The sequence below is a fragment of the Entelurus aequoreus genome, linkage group LG01 (assembly GCF_033978785.1).
Source record: "Entelurus aequoreus isolate RoL-2023_Sb linkage group LG01, RoL_Eaeq_v1.1, whole genome shotgun sequence".
Classification (NCBI taxonomy): Eukaryota; Metazoa; Chordata; class Actinopteri; order Syngnathiformes; family Syngnathidae; genus Entelurus; species Entelurus aequoreus.
In genome coordinates, this window is record NC_084731.1 from 40,924,393 (window position 1) to 40,949,676 (window position 25,284).

The window sequence follows — 25,284 nt, forward strand, 5'->3', positions numbered from 1 at the left end:
GATTGTGCATGGTCATACATCTTTGGTGACATTCCTGGCATTCCTCCCATACTAAATCATTATTCATATAAATGATTTGTTAAAAGCAGCCAGGCGATACAAGGATGATCATTTGCAAGTCCCTGTGCCTATCAAATGCAAAGCCAGATTTACCTTGGCTATCAATATCCTAACTAAAAAAAGGAAGTCGGTCAACACAGACACATTTTGCAGATTGTAAATTGACATGAGACCTTGTAAACGTTCACAATCCTGCTCTATGCTCTGGGATATTTTGTTTATCATAATTTCTTTTAACTTCTGCGTGGCGCACACGCAACAGTTGTCATGTAGATTGGTCGTCGGCCCGTCTTTTGCGCGGATCACACATGCGCACCAGAATGTAAATTGTCATGAGACATGAAACGTTCACAATCCTGCTCTATGCTCTGTGATATTTTGTTCATCATCATTTCTATTAACTTCTGCGAGGCGCATAAAGTGGTCATGTAGATCGGTCGTCTGCCCGTCTATTGCCCGTATCACACATGAGCAGATCTTGCACACGTCAGTCGTGTGCCTTGGCTGTCCTATTTGTTGGATATTTGTTGATGTTGTCATGCATGTTCTGGTTATTTGCACATGATTAAACATGAGTCTCTATATGGCGATAAAACAAAGTTTTGTTGCGGTTTTTTTTTCTTCTTTTTGAAGTGGGGATTGGGGGTGCGCCAACCCGGTTGGGACGTAGAAGGGGGTGCGCAGGAAAAAAAGTACCCTGTCTGACTCTATACTGATATGCTGTTTTGAGGGGAAAGGAGATCACTGCTAAGCTACCACATTCCACACTTTTGTCTAAAACACCTTTGGTCCTCCCATACTAAATCAATACATTCATTTAAATGACTTGTTAAAAGCAGCCAGACGATACAAGGATGATCATTTGCAAGTCCCTGTGCCTATCAAATGCAAAGCCAGATTTACCTTGGCTGTTTTGTTATTGGTAAGTAGCCATCAAATAACAATAGCTTAAGGTACTCTGTCTGACTCATATTGATGGGCCGTTTTGAGGGGAAAGGAGATCACTGCTAAGCTACCACATTCCACACTTTTGTCTAAAACACCTGAAACATTTCTGTCTCAAACGTTCAAAAGCTATTTTACTTTTATTTCCATGAAAAATCAAAGTTCCATTTGGTCATCCTCACAGAGTGGAGCAAGTTTAAGTTTGAGTATCGCAGACCATGATTTGCCATTATTTTTAAATTGTCGTTTCCAGGCAGCATTTCTACTTGCAAACAATTGAATATCCTCTTTATAGTTTGGGACTAAATGTTCATATCCCTCTGCAGAGAGGTATAGCAGGATACGTCTCTACGAAACTGATGAAACACACAAAAAAGAAAAAATCTTGTTAAACACATGACGTATTGATGACATTTTGATGATGATTACATTTAGTATTTTCCATACTTTATGAATAGATCCATGCAGGAGTGTGAGTGTCGCCACATAGCATTAAACAGGGGAATTCTGTCATGTTTTACAATCCAAGTGGGGACCATCTTTTTATTTTAGTTAACTTTATCAAAAATGGTGACCTACATTTTTCAGACCTGTATTGTAATCCAACAGAAGACCAAACCCTTTCCCACAATGTTGAAAGAAGCTTTTTGAGAACATAGTATGAAGTATGAAATGGTTGGCCTGTCCAAAGGGCCAATCACAGAACAGATAGCTGGTTTGCATATCAGGATTGCATATATATTCTGGGCTCCTCACAGAAGTTTCACAATGGCCTTCAATGCCTTTTGGAAGTGGAGCTCTCTGCAATTTTTGAAACAGAAACCACTTTCTACAAGGTTGTGCAGGTTCATGTCAGAACCTGCACAATAGTATACAGACCTTCAAAGATAATTTTATGTGTAGAATTTTGTTTTTAACTTTGTGCTGTTAAACAGAAAAGATGGTTCCCACTTGGATTGTACAGAATGACAGAAGTCCCCTCATTGCCTGTACAAAATGACACTGGTCCCCTGTTAAATGGTATGGAGCGACACTTACACTCCAGCATTTATGTATTCATTTGGTTAGAAAAAAATAGTTAACGGCTTTGTCTATAGTAGAAAATAAATAATTTGCCATAGAGCCTTTAGACAGTTCTTCCATAGTTCATAAGGGACATTTTGTCATGATATATTTTTTTTTAATATACAACAGGGCTAACTAGGGCTGTCAATCAATTAAAATATTTGATCGTTTTTAATCACATGATTGTCCATAGTTAACTTGCAAATTTCAAATTGATGATCACATTTAATTGTTCGAAATATATCTTAAAAGATGATTATTGATTATTGATGAGGATTTCATTTAGTATTTTCCATAATTTATGAATAGATCCATGCAGGAGTGTGAGTGCCGCCCCATACCATTTATCAGGGGACTTCTGTCATGTTGTACAATCCAAGTGGGGACCATCTTTTATATTTTAGAGCACCAAGTGTGTCTGTTCTTTGAATGTGAACTTATGTAAGGGACAGTATTTTCTAAGTGATCTTTTTTCACAATAACATGACTTTTAACTACCACAATTTATCATGGTTCAATCAATCAACAATCACTGTTCCCTGCACTTGAACAGCCTTAAAGCTATCGTCTGTCTTTTTGATGGAGTTACCTACAGCATATGTCAGAACCTGCACAATAGTATACATACCTTCAAAGAAAGTTTAATGTGTAGATTTATTTTTTACTTAGTGCTGTTAAACAGAAAAGATGGTTCCCACTTGGAAGTCCCCTCATTGCCTGTACAAAATGACACTGATGCCCTGTTAGATGGTATGGAGCGACACTTAGACTCCAGCATTTATGTATTCATTAGGTTAGAAAAAAAATGCTTAGTGCTGTATCTGTGGCATTTATATTCTTGTTTCAATACATTTAATGCAGTCGAAACCAAGATAACTAGTTGTCGTCATCTTTCATACCTCAGGCTCCTAGACGAACCATCTTCTGTCACACGGGTTACACTCTTAACCCGCCTAGCCCATGCTAGCGTTACAACATGTTGAGGAAACATTTCTGACAATTGTGGGATCTGTGATTCACATCAATAGAATATATTTACTGTTAAAGATAGATTCCAGAGCATTTCTTTTTATACACTATTTTACTAGAAGGTCCCCTCTTGTACTGTTAAGACTGACAGAAGCATCAGTTGCTGTTGGCAAACACTCATTGAGTGAAACAATAGGCACAGACAGCACCCCTGCTGCAGTGAATGGAGTGCCCTCTTAGATATGTAAATATCGCTTAAGGATTCAAGTCCCCTCTTGGCAACTTCTTTAAAAAAAATAAAAAACAACACATTTGAAGTTATATTATGACAAAAGAACTTCAAACTAAACTCTGTATTATATTTTTGTATTTTTAAAATGACCAGAAATAGAGGACCACACTTGGTCGATGAACACCGATAGTCCCCTGTTGGCGAAGTAAACGTGTATGTGTGTACACGCACACACCTGATGCCTGATGTCCCCATCGGGTGAAAGGCAAGCGTGGGGTTAAAGGTCAGCTTCAAGTACAGACATTACTTTTGCTTTTGTGACTCTTCCTCCTCTTTAAAAGTCACTGCGCTGGCCTTTCAAAATAAAATGTCAGGACCGCACGTCGGTCATTAAAGCAACAATAAGGGACGGTTGTTGATCCTGCAAAGTAGCTGAATCAGACCCTGCATTTATCCGCCTACATACCTTAGACCAGTGTTTTTCAACCTTTTTTGAGCCAAGGCACATTTTTTGCGTTGAAAAAATGGCGGAGGCACACCACCAGCAGAAATCATTAAAAAACGAAACTCAGCTGACAGTAAAAAGTCGTTGTCGCAAGTGTTGGATATGAATTCAAAGCATAACCAAGCATGCATCACTATAGCTCTTGTCTCAAAGTAGGTGTACTGTCACCAACTGTCACATCACCCCCTGACTTATTTGGAGTTTATTGCTGTTTTCCTGTGTGTAGTGTTTTAGTTGTTGTCTTGCACTCCTATTGTGGTGGCTTTTTCTCTTTTTTTGGTATTTTCCTGTAGCAGTTTCATGTCTTCCTTTGAGCGATTTTTCCCGCATCTACTTTGTTTTAGCAGTCAAGAATATTTCAGTATGTTTTTATCCTTCTCTGTGGGGACATTGTTAAATGTCATGTCATGTTCGGATGTACTTTGTGGACGCCGTCTTTGCTCCACAGTAAGTCTTTGGTGTCGTCCAGCATTCAGTTTTTGTTTACTTTGTAGCCAGTTCAGTTTTAGTTTCGTTCTGCACAGCCTTCCCTAGGCTTCAATGCCTTTTCTTAGGGGCACTCACCTTTTGTTTATTTTTGGTTTAAGCATTAAACACCTTTTTACCTGCACACTGCCTCCCGCTGTTTCCAACATCTACAAAGCAATTAGCTACCGGCTGCCACCTACTGATACGGAAGAGTATTACACGGTTACTCTGCCGAGCTCTAGACAGCACTGACACTCAACAACAACACATCTTTTGCAGATTATAATTACTGCTTTGCAAAAAACATTTTTAACCCAAACAGGTGAAATGAGATCATCTCCCACGGCACACCAGACTGTATCTCACGGCACACTAGTGTGCCGCGGCACAGTGGTTGAAAAACACTGCCTTAGACGAAACCCCAGCAAGTTAGATAATTACATGCATGACCTGTTGGATCTTACACACAAGCAGGAAGTACACGTGTGTCTTTCATTTGGAAGTGTGACTTATGGCAGCATTCAGCAGCTTTATATACATGCGCACACACACGCACACACACACACACACACCTATCACACCTGCCTGATTCAGGATGTCTCGGCGGCAACATGTAAATCTCCCTCCGTCCCACGGCAGCGCTCCAAAGAGCAGACCTGTGCCGTAAAACAGGCTCACGGCGCCAGTCGACAGGCACAAACTTTTTTATGTGGCGGCTCGGAACCCTCAGGGAGAGAATGCATTAATATACCCCCCTCTCTCTCTCTCTCTCTCTCTCTCTCTCTCCCTCTCCCTCACTCCCTCTCACACACACACCCACACACACACATACACTATAATTCCTAAAACTATTGTGACAAGCTTCATGTGCAGATGATTGAGTCAAAGAAAGCATCCGTCTCATTCCTTTAAATAAGAGCATCTTTTATTGTGGCTTCAATGTCCTCCCCTGCTGATTTATGCTCACCTTTGATTGAAATGTATTGAATTCAAATCAAAAAGACAATAGAATCAGCTCCCATGCACGGAGCTCAGGGAACAACATGAATATCGTTGTTTTTTTGCTTCGTTATTGTGAAGTGAATTATATTTATATAGCACTTTTCTCTAGTGACTCAAAGTGTGAAACCCATTATATAAGTTACGTTTGACCAGTGTGGGTGGCAATGTGGTCAGGTGGGTAAAGTACCTTGCCCAACGATGGCGGAAGCGGGGATTGAACCTGGAACCCTTAAGTTGCTAGCACAGCCGCTTTACCCACCAAGCCCCGCCCCGCCGCGCCACGCATGGTAGCTTGCGGTGTGACCCCAGGATGCAGAGAAGTTACGCAACGTGCAAAAAAGTCATTTTATTAGGCACCGGTGTGGTCGAGTGAGTGAACAAAACACGAAGCAAAAGTAGCCGTAGCAGTGAAACAGTGTACAAACCTGTACAAAAAAGAAGGTAAAGACATCGAATTAGTAAGTGTAATTACATTTTGAGGTGTAGTACTAGATGATGAAATGAACTGGGAGTCTCATATAAAAATATACAACATAAGGTGGCAAGCAAAATGTCAACAATGAATAAAGCAAATATATATACGGGCTCAGATCTCAAACCATATCTTTTACTTCTTGCTGATGTGACCATATAGACTTAGACTTGTCATTCAAATTTGAACTTTACAGTACAGATAAGATTGAACTTTTGTTGCATTAGCTCGTTGTAGTGCAGGATAAAAGAGCAATAAGGTGCGGAGTGTTTGCATTTACAAAAGAAGTTGCAGATATAAATAGATAGATTACTGTACAGATAAATATATTGCACTTTTGCATATGCATCCCCTTTTACGGATATATGTTATATTTTCTTTATTATATCTGAGTTATTGTGTAGACATATTGGGAAATAACTACAAAAGTACACTTCATTCACTAATTATGTTACAAAAATGGTCAGTTACAATAATTAATCATGTTGGATGTTTGGAACATTCAAACCCTTTATTTATTGAATCAAAAATATTGAAATTCAATGATTTGGTGCATTTGCAAACATCTAAAATTATGCACAACACAGACTATAACCTGCTACCCCAGACTGTACAACAATTCTTCTCAACGAAAGGGAAAAAAAACAACTTTAAATATTTGTATGCACGTACAACACTTTTTAAACGTTTAGTATATCAGTATGTGGAAATAAATCATGAATAAACACAAGCACAAAACTGACCCTGATAAGTTGTACACATGCGTCTACCACAACACAAAGTAAATACAGATATAAATATGTGGGATATTGGTGAAAATGTGCATTATAATGGACATGGCCTGAGGAATCATACTAGGAAATGTTGAGTTGAGTTGAGTTGAGTTGAGCTGAGTTTAATTTGTGTTTATTTGGAACATGCATGCATACAACATGATACATCACAATTTCCAGTTTCTCTATTCAACATGTTCGAAAAGGAGTAGGAAGAAGCAGAGTTTATTTAATCTTACCCCTTTTCCTTTACATAGCAGTTGCTAAAACTTTTGTTCACTTCCTGTTCTCAATTTATTCACAATATACTCCATAAGTAATAACAATACAAATAAATAAATAAATAATAATTAGTGAAGTCAGTTATATTTCATATGGTGAGATAAGTAAGATTATCTAGAAAAATGAATGTATGGATGAAAATAATGGTTCTTCTTCTTTGTACTTTGTAAACACTTTAAGTTTGAAGAGTTTCTTGAAGTGGATTAAATGTTGGTGATTATTAGGGGTGATTATTAGGGGTGGGCGTATCCATGCAAATATCAATTCTATTGACCCCATGGTGGGTATTGGTATCGGATAGATAATACCATGATGGGATCAGGGATCTATACTTTTGTACAGTTTCTCATATGTACGTCCAGTAAATCAGAGTTTATATGACTGCAGCCTCAGCGCAAACAGTTCATCTCTTTTTCGCTTTCTTTCTCTCTCCCACACACTTTGCTCACCTGACTACTAACTTTATTTTTCATCAATATCTGCCTGCATGGAAATTTTTTTTTGACATTTTTGTATTTTAATTTTTGTTACATTGTTGCATTTTTGTGATTTTGCACAATTAAATTATTTCTTAGATAATTGTGTGTAATCGAGCGTTTATTTTGGTATATTTTTACCAATACATTGTTTTGTTTAGATGCATTGAGTTATAAAACTATTTTTTCAACTAACTTTTTTCCAGTAACGATAGGTTAATTCACAAAATGATTAATTGATTGGGACATTTCTAGTCAAATCAGTATTAGTATCGGTAACACTAGCCCTGTATTTACTTGGTATCAGGTGATAACGCAATTTACAGTATCTCCCACCCCTTTGACTTAGCAATCTCAGCCATGAAACATCCATGAATGTTTTTGGAGACTCACACCTTTCTCCTCCTTTGGATGGGTACAGGTGGCTTCATGGCGGTGAACGCGTCCGGCCGGGCGTCAGGTCAGAGGGCGCACCTGTACATGCCCAAGCTGAAGGAGAACGACACTCACTGCATCGACTTCCTCTATTCGCTCTCCAGCCGGGACGGCGCCAGCCCGGGCACGCTCAATATCTACATCAAGGTGTGTATGTGTGTTTGTGTGTGTGTGTGTGTGTGTAAGTGTGTAGTACAATACTAAAGATATGTCTCGAATACTTTGGTCGTTACACTTCAATAAGTAGTATTATACTTTTCTTAGCAAACCCTTGTTTATCACTGTTAATTGGTTCTGGACTTGAGCATGGTAAAGGAATTTTCTGCCAAGTGGGAATTTATAAATCAAAAATTTCCATAGTTAGAGCATAGAAAACCCGTTCAAGACTTTCTAAATATGTTTTTTAACAATATGTGAGCTCTCTAAACATGAAACAAGACATACAGAGTCACGCTTACTCACGTTTTATACTTTTAATCCAACAAAGTAATGCTGTCTAAGGCTAAGCCAATCAGTGGCCACTGGGAGTGTCTTGATCCGATATGGATATTGGATATCGGTGCTGTATCAGCAAAATAAATAAATAAAATAAGACCTACATTTAAAAACATCTAAAACAGGAGTTCTCAAACTTTTTGACTTGGGGGTCGCATTGGGTTAAAACAATTTGGCTGTATATCTTCCCGCGGGCCGGATTTTGGACGCTGGCGGTCCGTAATTTGGGGACCACTGATATAAACTATCTGACACAATCAGTCTTGCAGCATATTTACAAAGTTGGACAGCCAGCTAACATCTAAATGTCCTCAAATAAGCACACAAGGTTAGTCTTTTCTTCTATTTTAGTCAAATAGTTTAAAAAAGGTAAACATGGTAGGCTATAGGCTACTAGGAGCTAGCAGCTACACAACAGCTAAACACACAAAAGCACACAAGTTAGACATACGTAATAATAATTGAACGATATTGCAATTAATGTGGGCAGCAATAAAACAACACATTTGTCAATATAAACAACTATCAAACAATTATAGCTGCATATTACTTACACATAAGTCTTCAAGGCCAAAACATATTAGAAAGTATTTAGTAAAAAACGTGTCCACATCATTCAAAACACTATGTCATGAGCTTAAATTAATGAATTTTTGCGACCGTTAAGGGTCACCAAAAAAAAATTACCACTCACCTCCAACTTAAAGACAGCATAAGTCCATTCGAGACGGTTGATAATAAAGGTTAGTGTTTTTCATACCTTTCATTGTTCTATGTTTGGCTAATTTCACTTTATTAAACCTTTTCTAACATTGAATTAAGGTTGTACGGTATACCGGTATTAGTATAGTACCGCGATACTAATGAATCATATTCGGTAGTATACCGCCTCTGAAAATACCGCCGCCGTCATGACATTGCTGGTTTACGAGCAGACGAGCAGACGAGCATGTTCGGCAGCGCACAATCACAGAGTACTTACAAGCAGACACAGTGTGTAGACAGAAAAGGGAGAAGGGATGCATTTTGGCTTAAAAACTAACGATAAATAGAATAGAATAGAATAGAATAGAATAAAAAGTACTTTATTGATCCCTGGGGGAAATTCAGCACCACAGTTCGCTCACAATAGACAATAATAACAATAAATAATATAATATATATAATATATTATATATATTATATATAATATATAAATACTATAAATATATTCTACATATACTCTACATTTAAGTGTGTAACACTGAAACGCCCTCAGGAAGAGGTGCTAGCGGTTAAAGTTCAGCCGCAGTCGGCAGTGTTTTAGCTACTTCTAAATCTCTAAATCACTAATCCTCGCCTTCATGGCGACAAATAAAGTACGTTTCTTACAAGTATCATCCCTGCAGGACGAGGAATAGCTAAACATGTTTCACTACACACCGTAGCTCACCGGCGTCAAAATGTAAACAAACGCCATTGGTGGATCTACACCTGACATCCACTGTAATGATACCAAGTACAGGACCGTATCTAGTCGATACTACTATGTCGATATTTTTTGGCATCACAACATCTTCTTTCGTTTTTTAAAAATGTATATAATGTTTATAAACTCTGGAAATATGTCACTGGACACATGAGGACTTTGAATATGACCAATGTATGATCCTGTAACTACTTGGTATCGGATTGATACCAAATTTGTGGTATCATCCAAAACTAATGTAAAGTATCACACAACAGAAGAATAAGTGATTATTACATTTTAACAGAAGTGTAGATAGAACATGTTAAAAGAGAAAGTAAGCAGATATTAACAGTAAATGAACAAGTAAATTAATAATTAATGTTCTACCACTTGTCCTTAATCATTTTGACGAAATAATAGATTGATAAATGACACAATATGTTACTGCATATGTCAGCAGACTAAATTAGGAGCCTTTGTTCGTTTACTTACTTATAAAAGACAAGTTGTCTTGTACGTTCACTATTTTATTTAAGGACAATATTGCAATAAGAAACATATGTTTAATGCACCCTAAGGTTTTTTGTTAAAATAAAGCCAATAATGCAATTTTTTGTGGTCCCCTTTATTTAGAAAAGTACCGAAAAGTATTGAAATCATTTTGGTACTGGTACCGGTACCAAAAATATTGGTATCGGGACAACACTACATTGAATTAAGTAAAATAATACAATCATATATAGTCGGTATCATATCAATATCGGTAAAGGTTGTATCGGGTCACCCCTCGTGGCCATGATAGTGAAAAACATGTTCTGATTGGTTATGTCTCATCTAGTGTATTGACAATAGTATTGACAATTTTAGTCCATTTGACCTTTTTTATGCATGAAGATGCTTAACTTAGGCCAGGAATATGTAGAATATGCAACACAAAATTCCACAGGAGTGAAGCCGCAAACTTTGACGCGCTATCTGAATGTATATTATAAGTGTAAATATATATTGTGTATACTGTACTTATTTTGACGTCCTAAATCCATAACTGTCAAAATGAACACACTTTTGCACTCAGAAGTACATGCCGTGACTTTGCCTTTTAAGTGTCTAAAAGTAAACAATCATTGTGAGGAAATTAAAAGCTTGTGTGTGTGTGTGTGTGTGTGTTGTAGGTGAATGGCGGCGCACAAAGCAACGCAGTGTGGAACGTGTCGGACACCGTCACCGATGGTTGGGTGAAAGCTGAGCTCGCCATCTCCACCTTCTGGCCCAACTCCTACCAGGTGACCCTAACGTCACAGGCCTCCTCATATCAGTAGTTTCTTTCCATCGTCAACACACAAACCCACTGAAATATGTTAAAACACCTCTGTCATCACACACTTCCTACTGGTCACTTCATTAGGTACACTCCCTAATGACAACATCAGGGGTTGATATATTAAAGATGCTAAAACCAATCTGGAGTTCAACACATGCTAAACTGTATAAACAAAACGTCCACATTTTAGTTTTGTGGTATAGAGAGGGGTGATGTTAGTGATAGTTTAGCCTTGAGTCTTGACTGATACCAATGTTAATTCGATATGATATCAGCAGAATCATAATATGTACTTGTATTATTTTGTAGTGTGGAATGTTAAACAAGGTGTGGTCAATTGAAATTACTGAAAGAAGATTGATAGGTATGAAAAACACTAATCTTATGACAGATGTATGGTTTTGAAGTGGAGTGGTACATGTGTTTGAAACATACAGTAGTGGTCACAATATTTCATTAAGTTTAGCTCATGACGCAATAAGTTGAACCATGCGGACATGTTTGCCTTGGAGACTTGGTATGTGTAAGTAATATGCACTTGTATTTATTTAATACTTTATATTGACAGATGTCCTGTTTTAGACTGCAATATTGTTAAATTGTTATTTCATATGTCTCGCTTGTGTGCTGTTTTGTGCTTAGCTGTTGTGTAACTGCTAACTCCAAGTAGCTTATAGCCTAACATGTTTACCTTTTTGCAAATAACTTGACTAAAACAGAAGAAAAGACCAACCTTGTGTGCTTGTTGGAGGACGTTTAGATGTTAATTGGCTGTCCAGCTTTGTACAAGTAAACACGCTGAGGGACTGCTTGTATCGGACATTTTACATGTAAGCCGATATCATTCGATACTTTTTCTTTTTTTGCTGATATCGGACCAATAACACTCCTAGTTACAAGTGACACAAGTTTCTGAAAGTATGGGGTGGTTTCTTAAAATATGTTAAAGAGACTGATCTCAAATTTAACCCCAATTGAAAAGTGATTGAAAGGTAGATAAGTGATGAGCCTTTTGTCTGCTTTTGTGTATTGCTGCACCGTGTTGAGGACACTCAGAAGTGCAATATTCTGTGGCTTCATATTTGACGGATGCAGGCATTTTTTCTAGTTAATTATTTTTATTAAGTTATTTTATTTTAATTATTTAAATGTATTCATTTTATTTGTTTTTTTATTTTATTTTATATATATATATATATATATATATATATATATATATATATATATATATATATATATATATATATATATATATATATATATATATATATATATATATATAAATAAATAATTTTGGTGGGTTAAAACATACACAAATGGCTGCACTTTGGACACTGGTGCTTTACAATTAATAACTACCGTATTTTCCGCACTATAAGGCGCACCTAAAAACTTCCAATTTTCTCAAAAGCTGAAAGTGCGCCTTATAATCCGGTGCGCCTTATATATGGACCAATATTGAGCCACAACAGGTCTCGCAACTACGGGATGCATGACGTAACCCCAGCCTCTACTGTAGCGTCTAATCTATGCGCCTTATAATGCGGTGTGCCTTATAATGTGTTGCGCCTTATAATGCAGTGTGCCTTATAATGCGGTGCGCCTTATATATGAACAAATTTTTAAAATATGCCATTCATTGAAGGTGCGCCTTATAATCCGGTGCGCCTTATAGTGCGGAAAATACGGTATGTTGACTTTTCATTGACACTGTCAAAGTTGTATTAATTTAACAATATGTTTATTTTTGATACTGTATCAAACTGGCGACTGTTTCTGATATGGATCACCTTATAGTGAGCTGCATTAGAAGACACAATATTAGAAACAAGAGAGAAGGCCGTCATATTTCAGTGCTTCTTCTGTTGAGTCCCCCCACAAGTCGTTGCTATGCGGGTCAGGTCACAACACTGACAAGTACAGCCCTGTGTGTGTGTGTGCATGTGTGTGTGGGTGTGTGCGTGGGTCAGGAGTGCACGGCCCTGCTGGCAGCCTGTCACTCTGCTGAATGTTTAAAGATGTGACGGCAGAGAAGAGCACACTGCAGTGGAAATAAAGAGAAGGAACATCAAGCCAGTGAAGGAGGATGACAATGAAAAGGAGTCATGTGACAAATGAGGATGGATGAGAGGAGGATGAAGATCTTCCATGAGACTTAAGAACTGCATTACGACGCTTGCTGACTTTCTTTAGTGGAAAAAGTCCCCCAGGAGTTAATTTGAGTGTGTGTATCATTAATTTTTGTTTTTTCTTTCCCCCCTTCTCTTCCTCTCAAGGTAATATTTGAAGCCGTTTCAGTTCAGGGCCATCCGGGTGTCATCGCCATTGACGACATCCGAGTTCTGGCTCATCCGTGCAGTAAGTGTGTGTGTGTGTGTTTGTGTGAGTGAGTGTTAATAGCTGACCCTGCACAACTGTAGCCCCACTGAGCATCATCTGTTTCTCTCAAAGACACACGTACACACACACACACACACATAGAGAGTGATTGTGAGGCTTGCAGACAGATTGCAAAGAGGCAGGAAGAAGGTCCTAACTCAGGGTCTTCATCGCTCAAATCTGACAAGAAACACTTCTCCAACAAACTCGCAGCACGGTCCCCCGCAGGCTCCTCCCTCTCCCACTGTTCACCCAGCCTGCCGACAAGACTCCCATCCTCGCTTGCCTTCTTCTTTCTGCATCACAGTAACACACACCGATTTAGCTACTGAGTCTCCGGGCACACTTACGCTGTTCACGCTGTACTTTGACACGTTGGACAGCTCAAGTCCACTTTGTTTCGCCCTGAGCCTGAAGGCATGCATGGAAGAGGTGGGTCACTGCTCATGCATGAACGCCGAACCTGGACACGTCATGGAGAAGAAGACTGCACTGAGGCAGGGACGTCCTTTAGCCTTAGGCATATTTATTAATATAAATAAATGACGTGTGTAATAAATCCAAACGTGTATGGTTTGACTATGTGGTGCGTCTAGCTGGTGGGTTTGACCGTACAATGTTGAAGGTGCGTGTTGTGAGAGGTGCGGAAGTCCAGAAGGGGCAATGCATGCTTGGAGGTCCGTGGGCAAGCAAGAGATCAAGGGCAGGAGCGAGGCGTTAGAGTCCGTGTCCAGGCGAGAGGTCGAGATCCAGGGAGACAGCAAGAAGACCAGAGGGAATCTGGGGAGACGAGCCACAGCTGGAATCCAGGGAACAAAGAGGAGCTGCAGGTTGACGACACAGGACAGGACACAATGAGGAGGGGAAACACGGAGAGCACAAAAGCACATAAGCGAGGAGAGCTAGAGACGTGCAGGGCTTACGGAGACAAGTAGCTACGTTCTGGCACTAGAACGCAGGACACGCTGGCTTAACCCTTGTGTGGTGTTCGGGTCTGTGGGACCCGTTTTCGATTTTTATTAAAAGAGAAATGATACAATTAATAAATTTTTCAAACTGAGACTCACTGGCTTTGGCTCATTTTCTGTGAAGAACATATATCAGAATACATATTTAATCAACACACACCATACACCCCCCCTACACATTTCTATTACATATAAGATGTCCGGGGTCCACTGGACCCGGGGCTAATAGAAGTGTGGAAATTTATGTTCTGTGTACCACACACACACACACACACACACACACACACACACACACACACACACACACACACACACACACACACACACACACACACACACACACACACACACACACACACACACACACACACACACACACACACACACTAGGCCTAGACAGGAGGAGGACAGAGTGTAGGTACACAGAACATCAGAGGGTCAAATATGCTACAAAATGAGCGCAGACAGTGTTGACAAACAATGTTGCAACCTTGTGTGGGAACCGCAGGTGCAGAAACACAAAAGAAGAATCCCTGTGGGATGCTGAAACTGGCAGAGAAATTTCAATGCAACGTTCGTGTTGTTGTTACTCAGCCAGTGTTTGTAAGACTTAGACTTAGACGTACTTTTTATTGTCGTTCAAACTTGAACTTTACAGTACAGATAGGAACGAAATTTCGTTGCATTAGCTGGTTGGCAGTGCAGGATAAAAAAGCAATAAGGTGCAGATATAAATAAATAGATTACTGTACAGATAAATATATTGCACTTTTGCATATGCATCTACGTTTATGGATGTATGTTATATTGTTCATCCATTTTTGGGGGGAATTGAGGGCTATATTATGATGCGTTCAAGAGTCTTACGGCCTGAGGGAAGAAGCTGTTACAGAACCTGGAGGTTCTGCTACGGAGGCTGCAGACCTCTTTCTAGAGTCCAGCAGTGAAAACAGTCCTTGGTGGGGGTGGGAGGAGTCTCTGCAGATTTTCTGAGCCCTGGTCAGGCAGTGGCTTTTTGCGATGTCCTGGATAGGAGGAAGAGGAGTCCTGATGATTTTTTACGCCGTCCTCACCACTCTCTGGAGAGACTTCCAGTCTGAGGCACTGCAGGCTCCAGTCCAGACAGAGATGCAATTGGTCAGTAGGCTCTCTATAGTGCCTCTGTAGAATGTGCTGAGAATGGGGGGAGGGAGCTGTGCTCTTTTCATCCGATGCAAAAAGTGCATGCGCTGCTGAGCTCTTTTTACAAGAGCTCCGGTGTGTAGGGACCAGGTCCTATTGTGAGTTATCTGCACCCCCAGGAACTTGGTGCTGCTTACCATGTCCACCGCTGTGCCGTTGATGAAGGGTGGAGCGTGGCTGGACTGGTGCTTCCTGAAGTCTACAATGATCTCCTTGGTCTTGTCGACGTTCAGGACCAGGTTGTTGGTTCTGCACCAGTCAACCAGATGTTTCACCTCCTCCCTGTAGTCCATGTCATTGCTGTCACGGATGAGTCCCACTACTGTCGTGTCGTCCGCATACTTCACAATGTGGTTAGTAGTGGACCTGGCGTAGCAGTCATGGGTCCTCAACGTGAACAGCAGCGGACTCAGGACGCAGCCCTGGGGGGAGCCGGTGCTCAGGGAGATGGCACTGGAGGTGTTGTCGCCCACTCTCACAGACTGTGGTCTGTCTGTGAGGAAGTCAAGCAGCCAGTTGCATAGGGGGGTACTGAATCCAAGGGGGGCCAGTTTGCTCACCAAGTGCTGCGGGATGATGGTGTTGAATGCAGAGTTGAAGTCCAGAAACAACATCCGCACGTGTGTGTCCTTTCCTTCCAGATGTTCTAAGCTCAGGTGGCGTGCATAGGAGATGGCGTCCTCTGTGGAGCGGTTAGGGCGATAAGCAAACTGGTATGGGCTGAATGTGGGGGGAAGTCTGGAGACAAGGTATTCCTTTACCAGCCTCTCAAAGCACTTCATTACAGTTGATTTTTGGGATAAGTTAGTATTTTAACATAAAAGTGTTTGATTGTGAGGCATTAAAAGCCACAAAATGCAACGGGTCCATCAGACCCACGAACACTGGCTGAGTAACAACAATATGAACACCACACAAGGGTTAAGAAGGCAGGGGAGCTCTCATCAGCGTCAGGTGTGTTGATTGTAGATTGGAGACAGCCGCGCAGGTCAGGGGCATGCCCAGAGAGCGAACACTGAGGAATGCGCAGCTGCATGCGCTTGCGCCGTGACAATGTCATCAACACAGCCGCTTTTCCTGCTACTTATCAATGATAACTTGTAGCACAGAAACTGAATTAATAAAATAATGCCAAACAAGCATTTTTTCTGCACATACAAACAAAGAAAGTCCGAAACCCAGCTTAGTAGAAGTAGCCCAATTCTCCACAACAACACTCGGGATGGCAATATCAAGTCATTGAGTAACTGTGACACTTGACCACTATTTCATCTGATTTGTCACTTGGCAACACTAAAAATTAAAGATGAATTAAAAGCATTATTACAGAGGGAACTTATCAGTGTGTTACCACATAAATAGACCACAAACAAATGTCTATTGCAGAGGACGCTCGTTATGATGTGAAGTGTTTGGCATTGGTAGTAAAATGAAGTCTTGTGAAGAGTGTGGCAAACTCAATGGCTGTATTGACACTGCATTAACACTGGGTTGCTAGTTCATAATAGCCCCATCTGCGGGATTTAAAAAGTAAAAAAATACCTTTGCCCGACAAATGAAATGAATAGTTAGCAAATATTAGAGATGTCCTGATTCGATAATGTATCAGTAAAAACAAGTATTTGATGATATCATCTTGCATGTGTATACCACAGATACGATTACCGTGTATTTCGGACGATAGAGTGCACCAGGATATTAGCCGCACCCACAACATTTTAGAAGAAAAAAACATTTTTCCATATATTTGCTGCACTGGACTATAAGCCGCAGATATATACGTTGGGACACATGTTATTTACACAGTAAGATTCTGTAAATGTTTATTTAAGTACCTTAATTTTTTCCAAACGATGCCTGTAACACGGCAGTAAAATGGCTGATCAAACAAAACAGAAGTCATCGTCATGGACCCACTAGCTGCATAATTAGCTCTCCAATCAGCTAAACAGACTCAGTAACTCCACGGTGACGTCTTGGGGAATTCACTTAGAACTTTGTAAAACTGAAACAATATACAAAGAATGCAGTTGTAATTTATTAATACTAACACAGACACTTGTAAACGTGTTAGCATATTAGCTAATGCTAACGACGCTAGTGTCATTACATTCTGATAGCACGTACAAATATGCATGAAAAGGCTCCTACAGACATCACACATGAGATTGTTTAGTAAGTATAAACCGTTTTAGTTATACTGTAAAACTTAAACGTTGCTTGGAGTGATGAATGAAGAATCCATAAGAATAGAACCGCTAAGGATGGCTAGAAGACTGAACAGCATTCCGGTTGGGGAAAAAAAGCACTACAGATAAATGGAAGGACACTGCAGCACCTGCAGTGAGCGAATTTGTCCATAAGAGAGCACCATGGCACACACAATAAAACACCCTTTTAGTGTTTTTGCTTTTTTTTTTTTTTTTTACAAAATTAATTTAATAATTGCCGTCAGCGAAGAAAAATCCATAAATTAGCCGCTCCGTCTTATAAGCCACATGGTTCAAAGTGTAAGGAAAAAGTAGAGGCTTATAGTTCGGAATTTACGGTAGTTTTGCAGTTCGTTTACTTCTGCAAAACCAAACAGCTAGTTAACATCTAAATGTCCTCCAAATAAGCACAAAGGTTATTTTTTTCTTCTATTTTTGTCAAGTCATTGACAAAAGATAAACATGGTAGCCTATACCATGAGCTGGCAGCTACGCAACAGCTAAGTTAAAGTTAAAGTACCAATGATTGTCACACTAGGTGTGGTGAAATGTGTCCTCTGCATTTGACCCATCCCCTTGTTCACCCCCTGGGAGGTGAGGGGAGCAGTGGACTGAAGCGGTGGCCGCGCCCGGGAATCATTTTTGGTGATTAGGTAAGCACAAAATAGCACACAAGCTAGTGCAATATTGTTCTTAGTTGAACAATATTGCAATCTAAAAAATTTAATTTTTCAATATAAATAAGTATCAAATAATTATAAGTTGCATATTACTTACACATTCAAAGTCTCTAAGGTGGAAGCGTATTAGAAAATATCCAGTAACAAACGTGTCCACATCGTTGACGTTGATTAATATTGACCTTATTCGGCGCTATGGAATCAAAATGATCCCACACTTCAGAGTGTTTTGCCTTTCTTAGTTCCTTTTCGATTGCTGATGGTGATAAATACCAATGTCAAACGGGGCCACTCCTCTGCATTTATCCCTTGTAAGGCGAAAGAAGCTTTTTGGTGCTTTGCAATCAAACGACACAACAGCAGCTGTTAGGTTACATGTTTTTTTTTTCGTGAAGTGACACATACATCGGGGCATTGAGAGACACAGTATCACTTGTTGTTTTTTGTGGTTCATCAACGCTTCAGTATTGTTTGACATATCACTAGTGTTTGGTTGGGAGAAATAAAAGCACAACATTATTTTTTTAAAAGCTACTCTGGGGAAGTCCAACAAAAATGTCTGACGTGTTGCATCCATCCTGCTCGCTTGCTGTGTGTGCTGCAGGGAAGGCGCCGCACTTCCTGCGTCTCCAGAACGTGGAGGTGAACGTGGGCCAGAACGCATCGTTCCAGTGTACGGCCGGCGGAAAGTGGTCTCAGCACGACAAGCTTTGGCTGCAGGTTGGTACCTTATGTTGTTTATTATTATTGTTATTATTATTATTATTATTATGATTATGTTGGGCTCTACCTTCAACTCTATGTGGGCTATTTTGAATTCCAACAGTCAAATGAAAGCATAATTCATGAATGCTAATCCATAGGAAAAAAATCATACGTTGGACCACCTCAGCATTCCCAGCTGTAATTTAAAACTGATTAAAAAGCGTTTGTCGTGCTTCGCACCAGTGACTCCATCTGTTGACGGTCCAGTCAACATTTATGTGACCAGCATGGGGGAGCTTGTGTACGTTACAGGACCCCTAGTGGCCTACAGATTCAATCACAACTGGAAAAAGACACCTGTGGGCCGGTTGGGGAAGGGGCGGTGTATACCATGGTGCACACTAGGGTTGTACGGTATACCGGTAGTAGTATAGTATCGCGGTACTAATGAATCAAAAACGGTACTATACTCTGTTTGAAAAGTACCGGTTTCCGGGCATGACGGCGCGTTGTCACGTCATGACATTGCTGGTTTTGCGAGCAGAGGAGCATGTTCGGCAGCGCACAATCACTGAGTACTTACAAACAGACATTGTGTAGACAGAAAAGGGAGAACTGATGCATTTTGACCTAAAAACGGACGATAAAGGTGAAGTTATAACACTGAAACGCCATCAGGAAGAGGTGCTTTAAGACATGGCTAGCGAACTAGCGGCGAACGTCCATTCGCAGTCAGCAGTGCTTTAGCGACTTCTAAATCACTAATCCTCGCCTCCATGGCGACAAATAAAGTAAGTTTCTTACAAGTATCATCCCTGCAGGACGAGGAATAGCTAAACATGCTTCACTACACACCGTAGGAGGATACGATAGCTAACTGTAACAGCAAGGTAGCACTCTGTATGTAAACAAATGCCATGGGTGGATCTACACCTGACATCCACTGTAATGATACCAAGTACAATAGCGTATCTAGTCGATACTACTATGATTACATCGATGTTTCTTATCGTCACAAAATCTTTTTTCCTTTTTACGAAATTCATATTATGCTTATAAACTCAAAAATATGTCCCTGGACACATGAGGACTTTGAATATGACCAATGTATGATCCTGTAACTACTTAGGTATCGGATCAATACCTAATCTTGTGGTATCATCCAAAACTAATGTAAAGTAACAAACAACAGAAGAATAAGTGATTATTACATTTTAACAGAACTGTAGATAGAACATGTTAAAAGAGAAAGTAAGCATATACTAACAGTAAATGAACAAGTGAATTAATAATCAATTTTTACAGCTTGTCCCTCATAATTTTGACAAAATAGAATGGAAAATGACACAATATGTTACTGCATATGTCAGCAGGCAAATTAGTAGCCTTTGTTGGCTTACTTACTACTAAAAGACAAGTTGTCTCGTATGTTCACTATTTTATTTAAGGACAAAATTGTTCTTAGATTGCAATAAGAAGCATATGTTTAATGCACCGTGAGATTTTTTGTTAAAATAAAGCCAATAAGGCAAGTTTTTTTTTGTGGTCCCCTTTATTTAGAAAAGTACCGAAAAATATGGAAAATTATCAATATACATTTTGGTACCGGTACTGGTACTAAAATATTGGTATCGGGACAACACTAGTGCACACTAGTGAACATTCTGCTTCATCTGGACTTGAATTTGTTGTCATGGCAACAGAACATAGCACAAAAAAACAACACCATGACCAGCGTTGGCCCAGTTAGCTAACATGAGCGCTCTTGACGTTGCAGCAGTGGAACGGGAAGGACACGGCACTTATGGTCACCCGGGTGGTCAACCACAGACGCTTCTCGTCCACCGTCAGCGTGGGCGACACGTCGCAGCGCAGCACGAGCCGCTATCGCTGTGTCATCCGTACTGAAGGAGGCTCGGGAGTGTCCAACTACGCCGACCTCATTGTCAAAGGTCAGTTTACGGCAAATATCACATCAGAGATCAATGCGTCAACTGCCACATGATTGGAGAGTTGTTGCAAGCAGGGCACCCACAGGTCCTAACTTGACATCTTTGGGGTTCACACATGCATGCATAAGGTGTATGTGACTATTTTTACTTTTGGGGTGCACACACGTGCACACTATGTCAATGTCTGTGGGTTGGACTGACAAAACTGATACAAACATGCGAAACCATGCACAAATGCAGCAAAAGAGTTGTTGGAGACCCCTGTAGTGTCACTATCATAAAGTGCAGTGTGACTATCATAAAGTGTAGTGTCACTATCATAAAGTGCTGTGTGACTATCATAAAGTGTAGTGTCACTATCATAAAGTGCAGTGTGACTATAATAAAGTGGAGTGTGACTATCATAAAGTGGAGTGTGACTATCATAAAGTGTAGTGTGACTATCAAAAAGTGGAGTGTGACTATCATTAAGTGTAGTGTGACTACCATAAAGGGTAGTGTCACTATAATTAGGTGTAGTCAGACTATCATAAAGTGCAGTGTGACTATCATAAAGTGCAGTGTGTCTATCATAAAGTGTAGTCTGACTATCATAAAATGCAGTGTGACTATCATAAAGTGGAGTGTGACTATCATAAAGTGCAATGTGACTATCATAAAGTGGAGTGTGACTATCATAAAGTGGAGTGTGACTATCATAAAGTGCAGTGTGACTATCATAGAGTGTAGTGTCACTATCATAAAGTGCAGTGTGACTATCATAAAGTGGAGTGTCACTATCATAAAGTGTAATGTGACTATCAAAGTGGAGTGTGACTATCATAAAGTGCAATGTGAATATCATAAAGTGGAGTGGGACTATCAAAGTGAAGTGTGACTCTCATAAAGTGTAGTGTCACTATCATAAAGTGTAATGTCACTATCAAAGTGGAGTGTGACTATCATAAAGTGCAGTGTGACTATTATAAAGTGGAGTGTGACTATCATAAAGTGTAGTGTTACTATCATAAAGTGTAGTGTGACTATCATAAAGTGGAGTGTGACTATCATAAAGTGCAGTGTGACTATCATAAAGTGCAGTGTGACTATCATAAAGTGGAGTGTGACTATCATAAAGTGTAGTGTGATCATCAGACAGTGCAGTGTGACTCTCATAAAGTGCAGCGTGACTCTCATAAAGTGTAGTGACACTATGATAAAGTGTAGTGTGACTATCATAAAGCTGGACACACTATGTTCGACAACTTAGATACACAACCAGTGTTTTGAGGACATTATAACAACAAGAGAGCAGAGTTGCTAAATAACACTTTTAAAAAAGGTGAGCTAGTAATACTAATAATTTAGCACATACTATGTAGACATGATAGCAAAATGTAGCTCAGAAAAACAATATATCCAAATTTCCCAATTTGCTTCTTTTATTTTTACAGAAAAATGTAATTGCGGTAAAAAGTCATATTTGTAGTCCGATTGCCAGAGATCGACAGATCATTCTAGCTAGTTGCCGTCATACTGAGGCAGCGTGAGAGCAGCTGCTGAAAAAGTTAGAAAAGAGTGTTACTTTGATCCCAAACTCCAATTAGTGATGGAGCAAGTGAGCTGGTCCGTGAGGTGGCTCACTGCAGTCAGCCAAATTTTAGAACTGTCTGCATGACTTTATTTACAATAAATACATCCATGATCGATTATTGATTATTGATGTTTACTAAATATTGATGTTTATGAATCAATTTTTAATGCATCTAAAATAATCATCTAAATAATAAATAATAATCTAAAATAATATGCATATAAAAATAGATTATTTCCCACGCCTCTAGAACTAATTTATATTTTGTATTTATATTGTTAAACTGTTTATGGCACTCGTAATACATACATTAGAAAGGTACAGTTAGTACATGTGATCAGTAGCGATATCAGCCAATCACACTCATGGATGTTCAAAATCGTCACGATAAAACCTATACAATATATTAGTTATAATAATTATCAATACATTGTTACTTGTTTTTTATTATAATAATTTATTGCAATATTCATTATAATAATTATCAGTACATTGATACTTTTTTTTTTTTTATCCATTCCAACGGGTCAGTTCCAAACTGAATTGTTTGAAAACCAAAACAATCTTTCCCATAAGAAAAAATGTACATCCAAATAACTTGGTTACTGGCACCCAAAAATGTTAACACAAAACTACTGAGGATAGCCGGTAAGCACCATATTACCCTGAATGTTTTCCTAAACCTACTCTACTAATGTTGTGCATTCTTTTCTGTTCTTTTTCTTTTTTTTTTTTATCCTATTTTTCAAATGTTAAGTTCTGTTATTTATTTATTTATTTTAGTTGTATTTATTTATTATTTTTATTTTATTTTTTATTTTTATTTCTTAGCAATGTGGCGTATTCAGTAACACTCAGGAAACACGGATTCTAGGGCTCTCATTGACTTTGATTGGACACTTGAACAACTTTATTTGGTCTATGCTGGGTTGTTTTGCAGCCATACTATTTGTCGAGACATTTTGGTGAAAATGATGGCTTAAAACGGTGACAATTGCAAACCAAGGTACGACTGTGTCACACAATGATATCGGCAATTGCTCCTCCCCATTCATTACATAATGAATGGACCATGGATAGACGTACAGTATATGTCATGTTGTTGTGAAAATAATACTATTTAGGTTGTTTAACAGAAGAGACATGTTCGATATAAAAGGTGAAGTGAGGTTTTGTTATAAATTCAGTGACTACTCCAGTGGAACAGTTTATGGCCTTGAACATAGAACAAGTTCCCGTATTTCTAAGAGAATGTCATGCATTGAAATTGAGACTCGTGTGACCTCCACCAACATGGAGAACCTTTTGACCTGTTGGGATTTTTGCATTTTATAAGGGACACCATGTAAGGCTGGTTTTATACTATCTGCACAAACTGAAGAGAGGCAAAAGGACTCTTTTTGAGAAAAGAGGCCATTTGCATCGATTGAACCTTTTCGGATTATATCAATCAATCAATCAATGTTTATTTATATAGCCCTAAATCACATGTGTCTCAAATGACCTAAAAACTAAAATCTACACACACCTATTTGTATATTATTTGACTTCAACCAGAATTTTAAATAGAAGTATTTTTCTCAATGTTTTTTGTATCTTGTGTTTCAATTATGAGAGAGGGATTTCCTCTTCAAGCTAAGACAGAATCTTATGAAAGCAGCTTGTTGCTGGATTTTTGACGATATACAGGTGTATCCTTTGCAAAAGCGCAAGAAATTAGATCTTAACTTTGATAGCAGACATGTCTAGTTGGGTTTGTTGGCGTCGGTGCTGAGAGCAAATCAAAAGCCTCTAATGTCATCAACACGCCGCTCGATGAAAGGGGAAAGAATCTTTGCGGGTTGATGTGAACAGGAAGCGTCCTGCTGAGAAACTTATTGATGCGCTGGGGAGGTGGGCTAAAGTTGTTGCCTTGGCTTTGATACAATTACACCATCTCAACGATCCGTTGTTGTCGGACGTAATGACATCCTTAGCCCAGCCTCCTCCTCCTCCTCTGTCAAGATTGTTCTTTTCGGTAACACTTTAGTATGGGGAACATATTCTAAGTAACAAAGACTTAATTTAGAGTTATTTGGACACTAGGGGAACATATAAGGGTTAGGTTTAGGGTTACTAATAAGCAATAATTCTGAGGTTATTGAGGGAAGACTCCTAGTTAATGGCTTACTGGTTGTATAATAAGGCCATGCAGAATAAGGCATTAATAAGTACTAAATAATGACTAATTAAGAGCCAATATGTTACTAATTTGCATGTTAATGAGCAACTAATTAATGGTGAATATGTTCCCCATACTAAAGTGTTACCTTCTTTTCTTGTATTTTAGTCAAGTCCTTTACACAAGGTAAACATGGTAGGCTATAGGCTACTAGAAGCTAACAGCTACACAAGAGCTAAGCACAGAACATCATATAAGCTAGACATGCTTGATAAGTGCCCTTTTGAAGTCTAAAACAGCACATTTGTCAATATAAACAAGTATCAAATAATTTGGGCCAGAGCAGCAAAAAGCTGCAAAGGTCCTATTGAAATTGGTTTGTTTATTATTAACCCCCCACTTAGATTGCATTTATGAGGCCGTTAAAGAAAAGGCCCTTAACTACTCACCAATTTTTGCAGGCTCATCAGGTCTGGCAAAAATGTTGATATTTTTGGGGGCCCGAACACAACATTTTAACATTG

General features: G+C 39.2%; 1 protein-coding gene across 11 annotated transcripts in view; it reads left to right on the forward strand.

The window, feature by feature from the left end:
- ptprt (protein tyrosine phosphatase receptor type T) overlaps nucleotides 1-25,284 on the forward strand; it is a 541,100-nt gene that overhangs the window by 115,462 nt on the left and 400,354 nt on the right. For all 11 annotated transcript variants that reach the window (XM_062050776.1, XM_062050836.1, XM_062050792.1 and 8 more), the window contains exons 3-7: nucleotides 7,671-7,831; nucleotides 10,802-10,912; nucleotides 13,227-13,308; nucleotides 18,974-19,089; nucleotides 20,852-21,026. In XM_062050776.1, coding sequence (XP_061906760.1) covers nucleotides 7,671-7,831; nucleotides 10,802-10,912; nucleotides 13,227-13,308; nucleotides 18,974-19,089; nucleotides 20,852-21,026 — 645 coding nt within the window. The remainder of the gene's footprint in view (nucleotides 1-7,670; nucleotides 7,832-10,801; nucleotides 10,913-13,226; nucleotides 13,309-18,973; nucleotides 19,090-20,851; nucleotides 21,027-25,284) is intronic.